The sequence below is a fragment of the Nelumbo nucifera genome, chromosome 1 (assembly GCF_055504915.1).
Source record: "Nelumbo nucifera cultivar China Antique chromosome 1, China Antique-T2T, whole genome shotgun sequence".
Classification (NCBI taxonomy): Eukaryota; Viridiplantae; Streptophyta; class Magnoliopsida; order Proteales; family Nelumbonaceae; genus Nelumbo; species Nelumbo nucifera.
Window position 1 is genome coordinate 98583912 of NC_142649.1, and position 15603 is coordinate 98599514.

A 15603-nucleotide genomic window follows, 5' to 3' on the forward strand; every position below is an offset into this window, starting at 1 on the left:
AGAAACCTGTTGTGCGTGATAGAGCAAAAGAGGAGAATGAACAATTGCAGGGGGTTACCATTTCTCGAAGCTTACCATTTAAAGCTATTAATTCACAATTCTTTGAATTAAAGTCAAGGTATTTAGGTGGCCCTTCCTATGCTGACGTGGCCAGAAGGGGAAGTAACTCGGCGGGTCTCAACAGAGATACTCTATCTGAACCGGCTGTAAGAGCGGGTGAACCAAAATGTGGACCACATGCCTCCATTAGTGGTCCATGTGATGACTTAAGGCGTCACGTGGGGTAGGACTCGAGAGAGACTTAGAGAGATTATAGACGAAAACTCTCGTCTATCTTCTTCTAGAAAAGGGTCGGCCGAATTGAATGAGTCACAGAAAATGCTAACAAAAGGAGGAAAGCGTCCCCTGAGCTGGACCCATCGTCTGGACTTTGACGAGCAGGCTCTCAGTGTAGTTGATTGCCCAAACCTGCGCTACATTAGAGACAAAATAGAAGAAAGAGAGGAGGAAGACCAAGGGTGGATAAGCTACAGTTTGGAGAGTGATATAGAGGGGAGTTCAGAAGAAATTGCAAGTATTGATGGTTCGGTAGAGGAAGGTTTCTATGAAGGCCAAATTAGAGAGACATTAAACTTGGAGCATCTCTTTCTCGGAGATACGGCGGGAGTACATAAGAAAGACTTGGAGGCTCCGGTGAACATGAACAGGGTGGGCCAAAGTCCAAAAACGGATAAGCCTTTACCAAGTTTTAGCGCCATGCAAGTAGCTGAAAAGGTGCTAGCTCAAACTAACCCAGATCTGAACAAGGGTACATCACAGAGAAATGAACAATTGGGTAAGGGAAAAGGTATTTGTGTAGACCATTTGACAGGGAATAGTTCCCTCCAATCCGAGGAGACAAAAAGCTCCAATTGTTCTTTATAGGGTTTGAAAACCAACCACCCTCATTTGCCCGTCTCACAACCCTTAGTCAAAACCAGGTAACTCTGTCAATTCAATTTTTGCTACTGATGAGTGTTCTGTGTCCCTTGTTCCAGATTCCCTTTCCAACCAAGAGTCAAAGGCCCATGGACAGGAAGCCAAAATGAGGATACAGGGGGAGGAGGGGGAGACAGTAGTGGGAATAAATTGCAGGGATAAAAGGATCTGGGGTATCATTGAGAGAATAATGGGTGAAGTGGAGAGGAATGAATTGCAAAGGGAGGGTACAAGTGGAGCAAAAAGAGTTCCTGGTGGAGAGAATGAGATAAGGAATGAGGAGAGGATTAGAAGTGGAGAGCTTGGAAAACTAGATGAAGGGGAAACTTGTAGGGAAGATTCAGTAGCAGAATTTGTGGGAAAGTTGGGTGTAAACTAAAGAACCCAAATGATTTAAAAGCATTTCTACAAAAAAAAAAAGAGGATAGAAAGATTAAGAAAAGAAAATTGAGTGAAGTTGAGAGATTAAAAAGAGATATTGAGGGGAATAAGAAGTTTGGGGCGAGAGGGGACAGAAGGAAAGGGTTTAAATAGATTTTGGTGGTGGTAGGGTTGCTTTTTACAAAATTGAAATGAGAATCCTAAGTTGGAATGCGAGGGGGCTGAGTAGTGCCAGGAAGAGAGCAACAATTAAAGAGGTGATTAAGAAGTTTAATCCAAATGTGGTATTAATTCAAGAATCCAAAAGAATGGATTTTGATTGCAGATGGGCAAGTAGTGTTTGGAGAGCTAGGGGGATTAAGTGGGCGGTGGCTCCGTCGTGGGGGTCCTCAGGTGGGATTGTGACATTGTGGAAAGAAGATGTGCTAATAGGAATGGAGGAGTTAATAGGTGATCATTATGTTTCTTTAAAGTTCAAGCAGGTGGAAGATGGTTTTGAATGGGTACTAACAAATGTTTATGGCCCTAATGACTAGGCAGAGAAAGAAATTGTGGGAAGAGTTGAGTGATATTAGGGGCCTTTGGGAAGGACCATGGTGTGTGGGAGGGGATTTTAATGTAGTGAGATTTACAGAGGAAACCAACAACCCTAGACAGAGAGTGACAACAAGTATGAGGAACTTCAATCAGTTTGTGGATTCTTTTGAGCTTAAAGAATTTCCACTCCTAAATAATACCTTCACCTAGTCCAACCTCCAATCAAGTCCAATATGCTCTAAGCTGGACATGTTTCTATTTTCTACAGATTGGGAGGAACATTGGGGTAGTTTAACATCTAGGGTGCGTTCCTAGACTTACCTCGGACCACTAGCCTATAGTGATGTGTAAGGAGGAAATGAAAGGTGATGGTCCTACCCCTTTCAAGTTTGAAAACATGTGGTTGATCCATCCGGGCTTCATTGAGAAAATTAGGGAGTGGCGGGAGCATTATAATCCGCCAGTACAGTGGGAAGGAATGAGGTTCCACAAAAAGCTTCAGTTCTTAAAATCCCAAATAAAGGAGTGGAATAGGTTGGAGTTTGGGAGAGTGGAGAAAATGAAACAATTCCTGTTGGAGCAAATAGAAGAACTGGATATGAAGGAAGAAAGGGGATCTTTTGGAGAAGAAGACAGAGAGAGGAGATGGAGCTTAAGGAAGCAAATGGAGGATTTATTGCTTAAGGAGGAAATAAGCTGGAGGCAGAAATCTAGATGTAAATGGTTAAAGGAGGGGGATAGAAATACGGGTTTTTTCCACTCAGTGGCAAATGGTAGGAGAAAGAAGAACTTCATCTCAAAATTGGAAGTTGAAGGAGCAGTCATATCCCACTCGGTAGAAATAGCAGAAGCCTTTGTAAGTCATTTCAAATCTATTTTCAGAAGACCTTTAAATGAAAGGATTTGGTTGGAGGGTTTGGATTGGCCGACTTTAAGTACAGAAAACAGAGAGGTTAGAAAAGAGATTTGAGTTGGAGGAGACAAAGTAAGCAGTTTTTTCAATGGACAGAGCACAAGCTCCAGGTCCAAATGGTTTCACAATGGCTTTTTATTAGGATTGTTGGGATATTATGGAGAAGGATCTTGGGTCAGTGTTTGAGGAATTCCACAAAAGGGGAATAATTAATCCGGGTTTGAACTCCACATTCATTGCTCTGGTTTCAAAGAAGAAAGAGGCATCACAACCAAGGGACTTTAGACCTATTAGTCTGGTGAATAGTCAGTGCCTGAGGTGCAAGGTGAGGCGTTTTTGAGAGCAGGCGCCTCGCCTAGGTCAAGGCGGCAATACTTTAGTAAGGTGCTCGCCTCTGCGCCTAAGGCGTGCGCCTCAGACCAGGCGCCAGGTGGTCCAGGCGCGCGCCTATGGTTGGTTGCCCTTTGTTTTTTTATTTGTTTTTAAATTGACTTTTATAGATAGATTATAATCATATATGTATAGATTATTTTCTTTTATGTGCCAAAATGGTTAGGATATGGTATAGCAAATACGAAAGAAAGAATTCACGACCCTCTCGAGAGAAAAAACTTGCTATGCAAGGCTTCTCAGGCTCCTAGTATCAGTCGATGTCTCGAGCCCTCAGCCCCCACATTCTTCTTGGATCATCAAGTTCAGGCCATCTCTCAATCGAACAACCACCTCAGCCCCCACATTCTATTAGAGGCCATCTCTCAGTTGGACGACCAACTGCAACGTTCAGGCTTTCAGCAACCAGCATCAGGTATTTGTTTTTTCTCTTTTTACACTGAAAACAGGGGTTCCGCCCGCCCCCTTCTTCTTCTTCTTCTTCTTTTCTTCTTCTTCTCCTTCTCCCTCTTGTTCTCCTCCTTCAGTTCTTCTTCTTGTTCACAGAAAAACAGGGGCTCCGCCCACTCTTGTTTTTTTTTTCATTGTCTTTTTTTTTTCTGAAATATTTTTACAGTAAAACAGGGGCTCCACCCCCTTCTTCTTCTTCTTCTGAAATATATTTACAGTAAAACAGGGGCTCCGTCCCTTTCTTCTTCTTCCTCTTCTTCTTCTTCCCCTTCTTCTTCTGAAACTGTTTTACACTAAAACAGGGGCTCTGCCCCCTTCTTCTTTCCTTGTCTGTTTCACACTAAAATAGGGGCTCCGCCCCACTGTTCCACAATATTTTTTTTTATCAGCAGCAAATATTAGTTTGAAAACAATAAAACAGGGCTCGACCCCTTTCTTTTTTTATTTTTATTTTTAGTTTTTTCTTTGCTTCTGCTTCCCCCACTTTCTTCTTCATCATCTTCTTCTTTTTCTTTCCTTGTTTGTTTCACACTAAAACAGGGGTAGTAAATAGAAATACATTTATTCTGATTTTTTTAAATATTTAAGTTATAATACATTATGTTTTATTATAAATTTAATAAACTGATTCTTCTTTTTGTAGTATTAAGATTATGATAAATTCTGATTTCTAATAAAACTAAATGAATTTATTATGATTTTTAATACTAAACTTATAATAAATTATGATTTAGTATAAAATTTAATAAATTTATTCTGATTTTTTATGTTAAATGTAGAATATGATTTATTATAAAATTGAATAAACATTTTCTGATTTTAATAAATATTTTAAAACTACTAACTAGTTAATATTTTATTAGTTGAAAAATATTTTATGTTTTATATTATAAAGTAATTAATTTATTCTTTTGCTTTTATATTTTGTTAATTCTTTTTTATAAATATTTTATTTGAAATATTAAATAGAAATTATTTGGACCGATTTGGTCGACATTTCCGAAATATAGGAAATGTCAACCGAAATAATGTAATTTTTATATTACCATCCATTTTCATGTCGGTGAGCCTCGACATCGACATATGTCGGGCGACATTAGCGACATTTCATGACATTTGAAACCATGCTTCTTCCTCGCCTTGAGAGGAATAAGACAAGGAGATCCACTATCCCCTTTTCTTTTCACTATGATTGCTGATGTCCTTGGAGATTGATCCATAGACCGGACTTGAGGAATTTAATGAAAGGATGGAGAGTAGGAAGGGAGGAGGTACCCCTTACACATCTACAGTTTGCAGATGACAAAATCTTGTTTTGTGAAGGTGGGGACATCAATTGGATCCAGAATTTAAAATTGGCAATACAACTCTTTGAGCAAATGTCTAATCTCAAGGTAAACTTGGATAAGAGTAGTATGGTGGGTGTGAATTTGAAGGAGAGGGAGCTAAGTGAATATGCAAGTGTGTTAGGTTGTGCAACCTCGGTTTGGCTTATGATTTACTTAGGCCTCCCCTTGGGGGATAACCCTACGAAGGTAAGCTTTTGGAACCCGGTGGTGGAGAGATTTGAAAAAAGGCTTGCTTCTTGGAGGAAAAATTATCTTTCCTTGGGGGGGGGGAATCACTCTGATTAGGTTAACCCTAGCTAACCTACTTGTTTACTTCCTATTGGTGTTTAAGATCCCCACAAAGGTTTCTAACATTTTGGAAAAACTTATGAGGGATTTCTTGTGAGAGCCTGGAGAGGAAAAGCGGGACCATAGGGTGAGATGGGAGGTGGTAACTAGATGTAAAAAGCTAGGAGGTATTGGGATTGGGAATATTAGGAAAAGGAACATGGCATTGTTGGGGAAATGGTTATGGAGATTTCCATTGGAAAGAGACAAATTGTGGACAAAGATTGTGGCTAGCATACATGGGTTGGAAGACAATGGTTGGGAACCTGGAATTTTGGCAAGGGCTACAACTGCCTCTCCTTGAAAAGCCATATATAAGTTGCTTCCAGTCTTCTCCCCTTGGATCAGGTATGGTCTTAACTCTGGTAGTAGAATAAAATTTTGGGAACAACATTGGGTTGGGGACTCACCTTTGATGGACCAATTTCCCTCTTTGTATGCTCTATCAGATTTGAAAAATGAACCCATATCGTCCTTCTTAAGCCCTTCAGACTCTTCTTCTGGTTTTGGGTGGAACTTAGGTTTGAGAAGGGCAATTAGGGATATAGATTTGGGCCACATCATGTCTTTGTTAGTCATCCTTGAAAATGTTTTCTTGGACCCTAACAAGGAGGACACCAGATTTTGGGTTCCTTCCTCATCAGGTGTTTTCTCTTGTACTTCGTTTTTTGAGACATTAACTCAGCCTTCTGATCCTATTGGGTTGTCTTTCCCGGTTAAAGAAATTTGGAGTAGGCCCATTCCTCCTCGGGTTGGTAGTTTTTGTTGGGAAACTTTCCTGGAAAAAATTAACACAAATGACCTACTTCAGAAAAAGAGACCCAATTCTTGTTTACTTCCTAATAGGTGTACTCTATGTAAAGCTGATGGGGAAACTGGTTACCACCTTATGGTTACTTGTTCGGTTGCTAAATCAGTATGGGAGTGGGCTTTTTCCCTTTTTGGGTGTGTTTGGATTCCCCCTGGGAATGTCCAAAGCTTATTCTCTTCGTCTTTTTTCAGATGGCCGAAGAAGAGAGGGAAGATTATGTGGAGAAGCATTAGGGCAGCAGTGTGTTGGACCCTTTGGGAAGAAAGAAACTCACGAATATTTTTAGTCAAGGAAAGAACCCTTGAAGACTTGTTAGATCTAATATTGTTAAGGGTGTCAATTGGCCGAAAACTATGTAGCTGTTCTTAGATTATTCTGTGGCTGATTTGGTAAGAAATTGGAAAGAGATAGCTTCCTCTGCCCTATGTAAGAGGACTTGTAGTCCTTCTTGGTCCCCTCCTCCCTCTGGGTTCATAAAACTGAATTTTGATGGTAGCTGCTTAAGGAACCCAGGGCCTTCTGGGATTGGGGGAGTGTTTAGGAATGAGGATGGGGCTATCATTGCTATGTTCTCAGGCCCAATTGGGGAAGGAGACTCTCTTAGGGCTGAGATTCTTGCAGCCCTGGAAGGTATCCAAAGAGCAAGGGAGTTGAACATTAGATGTTTGGTCCTTGAAGGTGACTCGGAAGTGGTGATTAAGCGGCTAAAGGAAGAAGACAACGGTTTGTGGAGTTATAACAACGAGAAGAAAAAATTCAAATGGTTGAGTAGGGATATTGTGGTGCATTACAGCTGGGTGAAGAGGACTGCTATTTCATTTGCTGAAGGGTTAGCCAAGCAAGGGGTAAATAGGGAATCTATTTTTTGAGCTAACTTTTGACTTTCTTCCATTGTATTTCTGTTGGTGGGGAGTTAAGACATTTTACCTCCCCCTTTTGTACCTTAAGTTTCACATAGTTTCATATCATTAATAAAATTTATTGTTACTAATAAAAAAAAAAGCAATGTCTGGCCGAGTCATGGAGAGATATAGCAGTCTTCCTACAAGCCTTTGAAATTGCTTCACATCTTTGATGAATTCATCTGGACAATCACTTAATTTATGATTAGGATCAATAGGAGAATCAACGGGTTTCACTCCCAATTTTCCTTTATCCTGTAATAGAACTAGGACATACTACTTTCTTTGAGAAGTGAAGATACCCTTTTGTGAGTGGGCAACTTCAATTTCAAGGAAGTATCTCAAAGGACCTAGATCTTTCACCTCAAACTGAGTAACAAGAAATCCCTTCAATCTTTGAATTTCATCTTTCCAATCACCAGTGATAACTATATCATCAGCATACACTATTTTTTTGATGAATAATAATAAATTTATTGATTCAGAAGCAAATTTAGAGTGAGTTCATACATCATCCCAGCGAGAGGTGCGAGCTGCAGCCCCTCCTCGAATCTTACAAGTAAACTAGGAAAGAAAAACAAGAATCACAACTGAGCCCAAAATAATTCTTCCCTATTTACCCCTTGCTTAGCTAACATACCTGACAAAGTATTTGCTGATCTCCCCATCCACTGTACAGTGACCAATATATTCCTTGCCAACCAAATAAATTTCTTCATTTCATTCTTGTATCGCCACATAGCCTCTTCAGAATTTTTCAACCAACCCACCACCACTTTGGAATCCCCCTTGATTATTAGGTGTTGTACCCCTAGCTGGTTTGCAAATTGCACCCCTTGTACAACAGCTAAAAGTTCTGCTCCGATGGAGTTCCCAAATCCCAAGGGACCTTAGTAAAGCAACAAAATCTCTCCCTTCGCATTTCTCAAAGCACCCCCCATTCCGGATAAACCTGGATTACCCATGCTACTTCCATCAAAGTTCAACTTTAGTGAGGCTTCGGATGGAGGAGACCAGCTTGTAATTGATTTGTCCTTTAGAGATGAACACCTCGCTACTGCTGACCAATTTCTCCAAAGGTCATTAAAGGAGAATTGATGAAAGATTTCCAAGGTCTTCAGCCAATGTATTGCCCTATTTAACACACAATCTTTCAAATCCTGGCTGCTCCTTTCCTTTTCTTGAAAGATTCTAAGATTTCTTTCTTCCCAAAGAGTCCAAATCAAGGCAGCACGAGCACATCTCCACATAATTCTTCCTATTTTTGTAGGCCAATAAAAGGCAGAATGGTTGAAGAGCATGTGAACTTCTGCTGGTAGACTCCAACTACCCCCAAACAATGAAAGTAGCCAAGCCCAAAGGTCTGCAGAAAAGGGACAAGATATTAATCGATGGTAACAATCCTCACCGTGAGCTCTATAGAGGATACACCAATTAGGAGAAATACAAAGGAAATGTCTTCTCTTTTGTAGGTTATCTAAAGTGTTTACTTTCTCATGGAATACTTCCCAACAAAATGCCATAATTTTTGGGGGAACTGGCCTACACCAAATTTCTTTTGACGGAAAGGGTTGGTGAGTAGAAAGTTGAGAGATGGACTTGAAGAAAGAAGCACAAGTGAAGGTTCCATTGGGTCTAGGAGTCCAAACCCTCTTATCTGGCTTGGAGGGATCCAAACAAACCTGATTAAGACAACCAAGCAAAGCAGAAAGAGAATCAATTTCATCATCCCTAAGTCCTCTATGAAACCCAAAATCCCAAGTAGGATCTAAGGGTGTTCCCAAAGGTGAGACAAATTTTGAGACCACCTCTTTTTTGTACAAAGAAATAGAAAATAGCGAAGGGAACAAATCCTTTAACGATGTGTCTCCTACCCAAATATCCTCCAAAAAATGGACAGAGTTGCCAGAACAAACTTCATACCTGATAAAATTGAGGAATTGAGGAAGGGTGTTGTGAATAGCCTTCCAAGGTGCTGCTAGGTTAGCTTGCCTCGATACACCAGCATCCCATCCATTCTCTGACCTCCCATTAATGCTTCCCACCACCTCATGCCACAATCTCTCTCTTTCCAAAGGCCATCGCCACAACCATTTCCCTAACAGAGTTTGATTTTTTCTAGTTACCCTCCCAAGTCCCAAGCCCCCCTCTTCTTTACTTCTGCACACAATTTCCCAATTAACCAAGTGATCATTTTTTTCTTGTCTCGGCTCCCATAAGAAATCTCTCATCAACTTCTCTAGTTTCTTAGCTTCCCTAACTGGTATCCTAAAAACAGACAAATAATAGGTAGGTAAGTTAGCCAAGGTAGCTCTTATTAGGGTAATTCTCCCTCCTAAAGAGATATAATTCCTCTTCCATGAGGCTAATCTCTTCTCAAACTTTTCTATCACTGGGGTCCAAAATCTACTCTCCCTAGGATTTGCCCCTAAAGGAAGCCCTAAATATGACATAGGCCAAGCAGAGGTGGAACACTCAAGACACTCCGCAATAGCCTCGACCTCCCCTACCTCCAAATTTGTACCCGCTATGTAGCTCTTTTCCAGATTTATTCTCAAATTAGAGATACTTTCAAAACCTTTTATTAGATCCTTTAGGTTTGCTACCTTTTCGCTAAGACCTCCTTCACAAAAGATCATTAGGTCATCTGCAAACTGAAGGTGGGTGACGGGGACTTGGTGTCTCCCTATTCTCCAACCCCTAATGACATTTCGCTGTCAGCCTTAGTAATGATCCTACTAATCACATCAGCTACTAAGGTTAAAAGGAAGGGTGAGAGTGGATCCCCTTGCCTGACACCCCTGCAAGCTGGAAAAAAATCCCTCACCATACCATTTACCAGAATAGAGTAGTGACAAGTACTGATACACCCAAAGATCCAATTACGCCACTTGTCCCCAAACCCACAGTTTTGCATAACCTCTAATAGAAACTTCCTGTCCACCAAATCATAGGCCTTTTCAAGATCCAATTTACAAATGAATCCTCTCTTACTAGACCTTTTCATTTCCTCCACACATTCATTCGCAATTAAGATCTGATCTGTTATTTGTCACCCTTGAATGAAAGCCCCCTGTGTTTCACTAATGATAGAAGGGAGGACCGTTTTGATCCTCAATGAGAGCACTTTAGCCAGAATTTTATAGATGCTTGTCACCAGACTAATAGGCCTAAAATCTTTTGGGTGGTTGACATCATTCTTGTTAGGTATCAGGGCCAAAAAGGTGGCATTAATTCCAGGGCTTATAGTGTGATTGTCTGCAAATTCCTTAAAGACTTCAACTAAATCCTCTTTCACCACCTCCCAACAGTCTTGATAAAAGCCCATTGTAAAGCCATCTGGACCAGGAGCCTTGGATCTATCCATTAGAAAGACAGCTTTCTTAATCTCTTCTTCCTCGAAATCCCTTTCCAGCCACCTTGCCACTCCGTCATCAATTCTTGGCCAATCCACCCTTTCCATGACTGCTCTCTCACTCAAAGGTCTTCTATAAATCGATTTGAAGTGGTCCACAAATTTTCTGGCTATGTTATCCTGGTTGGTAATTACCTCCTCTCCTATCTCTAGCTTGGTCACAAGATTCTTTCTTCATCTCCCATTTGCCAAATCATGGAAGAATCTAGTGTTCCCATCGCCTTCTTTAATCCACTTGTGTCTAGATTTTTGTTTCCAACTGATTTCTTCCCTTAATAACACCTCTTCCAAATCCTTTTTCATATGTCTCCTTAACACTCTGTCCTCCTCGGTCAGCCCATTTTGAGATTCCTTTACATCCAAGTTCTCTATGCGAGAAATTAGGCACAGTTTTTGCTCCTCAATTCTACCAAACTGATCTCTATTCCACTCTTTTATTTTGGCTCTCAGCCTTTTTAATTTCTTATGGAACTTGATCCCCTTCCATCTTACCCCCCTCTCCTCCTCACCCCACCATTCCTTCACTTTTTTCACAAAATCTAGATGGGTAAGCCACATATTTTCGAATCTAAAAGGTTTGGGTCCTATAGAAAATGACTCGGTACCTATTTGGATAGGACAGTGATCGGAGGTGACCCTGGGTAACGCTCTAGCAACCAAGTTTTCCAAACTATTCTCCCAGCCAAGGTTAAATAAGAATTTGTCCAGCTTCGAACACAAAGGGGTTTCCTGAAGGTTGACCAAGTGTAACTGGCTTGCAGCAGAGGTATTTCCTTCAGTTCACATTCTTCAATAAAACCATTAAATTTCCTCATGCTTGTTGAAATTACCTGTTGGGGATTACTGGTTTCGTCAGAGAATCTAATGACATTAAAATCCCCGCCCAGGCACCAAGGGTCATCCCATAGCCCCTTGATTGCATATAGTTCATCCCACATCTCATTCCTCTCTCTATAGGAATTAGGGCCATAAACATTGGTTAAGACCCATACACACCCATTCTCTACATTCTTACACTTCATGGAAACTGAGAATCTGCCTATCAATTCTTCCACTACTTCCACCACATCCTCCCTCCATAGTGTTACGATCCCCCCCGAGGCTCCCCAAGAAGGAGACAAGCTCCAACCTAAACCTCTAGATCTCCAAAAATTCCTCACCCATCTCCCATCTAATTCCATCATTTTGGATTCTTGCAACAATACAATATCGGGTTTTTCCCTTCGGAGTGGGTCTTTGATCACCCCTCTCTTTCTTGCACTCCCTAACCCTCTTACATTCCAGCTAATAATTTTCATCGAGACAAAATAGCAAAAAACCCATGAAAAGGCCATAGTCTCCTCATTTTAGGCCCTTCCTCCTATCCTCTCTACCACTGAATTCTAAATCCCCCTCAATGTCTGAAATTAACCTTTCCACTTCAGATCTTTTTTTCTTATTTGTTCCTTCCCCCCCCCCCCCCCCCCCTTCCTAATACAACAATCATCATTTTTCTTTTTTCCATCCTTTCCAGCCAATGTCTGAGGAAGAATTTTACCCTGCTCACACTTATTTCGGCTACAACATCTTTCTAAGAGTCGAGTCCTTCCTTTTTTTTTCCTCCATCATTGTACAGATCAGCTCCCAAATTCTGTCCGCCTCCCCCTTACTACTTCCTTCCAACACCCTCTCTCCTTCTTCCACTATCACCCTCTCTCTTGCATCAGAACCTCCTGGATGGGAAGCTGGGATATCTGTTACAGGCATAGCATACAAGTCGGTACCTATAAAAGAATTGACACCCATACCTGGTAGGACGGGGGTAGGACTAGAATCACTGGAATTGAAGTGCTAACAGGCGGCAAATGGTTTTAAGGCCTTTCCCCTTTTTGGACAAGGTTGTGAAGTAGACATAGTGAAAGAATCACTTCCTAACGACCTACCCACTTGGAAAACCTTTCTCTGTGTTTTCGACATTGGAATACCCACATCCATCCTCACGGCCGATTCTTGTCCCTCTCCACCAACATCTTGTAATTCATTAGACTCAGGGTCAGCTCCCTCGACGAAGGGAGGAGTTTTCACAACTTTAGAACCATTTTCTTCACCATTTCTAGTCTTCCCGCCACCTACCTCTTCAGTCTCTTCCTCTAAAAACAACAACTCTGTATGCAAACTTTCTATTTCAAGTAACTCATTGTTGCTTTTCAGAGACAAACTTCCCAAACTTAACGTTTCGTCTCTATCAGAATTGTCACTGCTATTTTGTTCACACAACCAATCTTCAGACCCTGTTCTGTTCAAATCACTAGGCTTCAGGTATCTCAGGTTGCGCCTATCTGGTGAAAGACGGTTTGCCAGGTTGGATGGAATCCACTGTAGAGAGCCTCGAGACTGAGAGTCTTGAGATTTTGCACCTGATCTGTTCGAACGAAAGGAGGGATTTGGGGTAGAAGAAGATATCAGCATATACTATTAGGGCTGCAATTTTCCCTTCCCCCTCTTTTCACAAACAATATATGATCAGATTGACATTGCTTGTAGCCCTTTTGTTGTACAACTACCTAGAATCTGCTGAACCAAGCTCTTGGTGATTGTTTCAAGCCATATAATGACTGTTTTTAACCTGCATACCTTTTGTTCATTACCTTGAGCCCGGAAACCAGGGGGTTGTACCATGTACACTTCTTTTAGATCACCATTTAGAAATGCATTCTTGATGTCCAATTGGTGAAGGTCCCAATCAAAGTTAACAGCTAAAGAGAAGAGAACCTTAATGGAGTTCATCTTAGCAATTGGTGCAAAAGTTTCTGCATAATTCACCCCATACACTTGAGTGAACTCTTTTGCCACTAGACGAGCTTTATACCTCTCCACTGTGCCAGCAGCCCTATAAATAGACCTGACTCTTACTATATTGACTCTTAGACTCTATGACCACCAATCCTTTTCCTCGAGGCCAAATTCTGAATCACACAATAAGAAAGGAAGAAGGTTACTAAACAGTTTAAAGAATTTGTTATACTACTAACAAAAAACAAATTAATAGGGAATTGAGGAACATGTAAAACATTAGAAAGGGTAGGACCAAAAGGAAGAGAAATGATTCCTTGACCAGCTTTGGTAGAGAATGAACCATCAGTTAGTCTCACTTTGTCTCTTCCAGAGAGAAGATGATAGGTCTAAAAGTAGGTAGACTTATTGGTCATATGTTTTGACACTCCAAAATCAATTATCCAAGGAGAGTTAGAGGAATGAGACGATACACGGAGAGCTGTGGCAGAATTACCTGATGTAGATGCATATGAAGTTGATGGAGGAGGAGCATCCATCTGGCGAATTGCCCTACCATAAAGTTCTAAATGATCATAGAAGGAATTAATGATATCCTCCCTAGGGTCAGAACCGGTGGTGTATGTCTGAACTGCAATAGTAGTAGGGGGCTGGTTCTCCTGAGTAGCTATGTTTGCTGTAGTGAATTTTCTTTAACCTTGCTGTCCTAACTTCTTATTCAGATCTGAACCCTATTTCTTACTCAATTCCTGAGCCCATTTCAGCTTCCCATGAAGGTCCCAACATGTGTCACGAGTGTGTCGAGGCTTCTAGCAATGGGTGCACCATAATTTTTCTTTGTCGTCCACCCTTTTTTGAGAGCCCCCCTTCTTAAAGGGATTTCCCCCACTTGTAACAATATTTCCTTTTGTTGCCAATACAATTGCATCTCCCCTAGAATTATTCATCAAATTTGTTCTACTTTCCTCTAACTGTACTAGAGCATATACTTCTTGGACAGATGGGAGATCCTTGCTGCCAAGTATCTGCACACTAATGGATTCATATATAGGGTTTAGGCCAAGGAGGAAGGCTAAGACCCTCTTTTGTGAAACAAGAGACTTATATGCTTTAGCATCTTCATCACACTTCCAATCTACACTCTGATAGTGATCCAACTCTTTCCAGATGGAAGACAAGTCTGAGTAGTACACAGAAAGACTCCTCTCCCCCTATTTGCAAGTAGAGGATTCTGCCTGTAACTGATAGATTTTTGCATAGTGTCTCAATTCAGAATAGGTTGACTTGGCTTGTTCCCAAATCTCATAAGCTGTTTCAGCCCACATAAAATTTCTTCTCACTTGAGGTTGCATAAACACTAAGAGCCATGACATTACCATGCTGTTCTCCTGGTTCCATCTGTCATGCTTAGCACTCCTAGAATTAGGTTCTTTAATTCTTCCATTTATATATATCCTATTTTTCCCCTTGCAGTAATGTATATCCTATTCCCCTTCGACCATTCTAAGTAATTTAGACCATCAAGAGGTATGACAGCCATAGGGAAGGATAAATCCATACCCCCACTCAGTCCGTTCTGCATTGAGGAAACATTGGAAGTGGCTGAATCTTCACTATTCATGATAGCTGGTTTAGATCAAACTAGAAGTGGTTGAATCTTCACCAAAAGAAAAAAACACTGTCCGACCTGCCCAACCTATTTTACCTTTCGCACATTGTATTATTTTTGAAAAAAAACTGCACCAGGAAACTACAGGCAGCCACCTTCTAGATCGACCATAGTACTTCAATCACCCAGAAAAAAAAATTACTGCTGCTACAGCACCTATAGGTCATCACCGACCTACAAACTACCCACTGCACTGCTGTCACAGCACACACAGGTCATCTCCGACCTGCAAACACTCCACAAAGCTGCTGTCGCAGCACATACAGGTTGCCTCTCACCTACAACCACCACAAGGATCACTTAATCCTACAAAAAAGGAAGGTACAGGTGCTGAAAACCTCACATCCGTTGATTTTCCCCCTTTTTTTTTGGTCTGTCCTGATACATGATCAGGAAAGAAATAAAAAAAAGGAGAGAAACTTCTGAGATCAGTCCAAAGATCTACCTTGGTTCTTCAGAGAAAAAGAAATCAGCAGCACGATGAGGGAGAAAGACAAAGGACTCGATCTCCTTTTCAGATCAAATGAACCCGCTCTGATACCATCTTGTCCAAAAGCTGAAGTGAAGAGAAGAGAGAAGAGAGAAAGGGAGAGAGGAGAAAAGAGAGATCTGAGAGCAATAAGAGTTGCTGGCGGCGCCAACTTTTTGGTATTTATATTAGGGCGACCAAAACATAACATGAAGAGAGGGGAATTACGACAGTACCCCT

The 15603-nt window shown here is 41.1% G+C and overlaps 1 protein-coding gene across 7 annotated transcripts in view; it reads left to right on the forward strand.

Annotated features, from left to right (window-relative positions):
* Nucleotides 1-15603, forward strand: part of LOC104610547 (FAD-binding protein) — a 68357-nt gene that overhangs the window by 17498 nt on the left and 35256 nt on the right. The window contains exon 1 of one of the 7 annotated variants that reach the window (XM_019199958.2): nucleotides 327-774. The exons of the other annotated variants lie outside the window; for them this stretch is intronic. Coding sequence (XP_019055503.1) covers nucleotides 379-774 — 396 coding nt within the window. The 5' untranslated portion in view covers nucleotides 327-378. Of the gene's footprint in view, nucleotides 1-326; nucleotides 775-15603 lie in introns of those variants that run through there. 7 annotated transcript variants of the gene reach the window in all.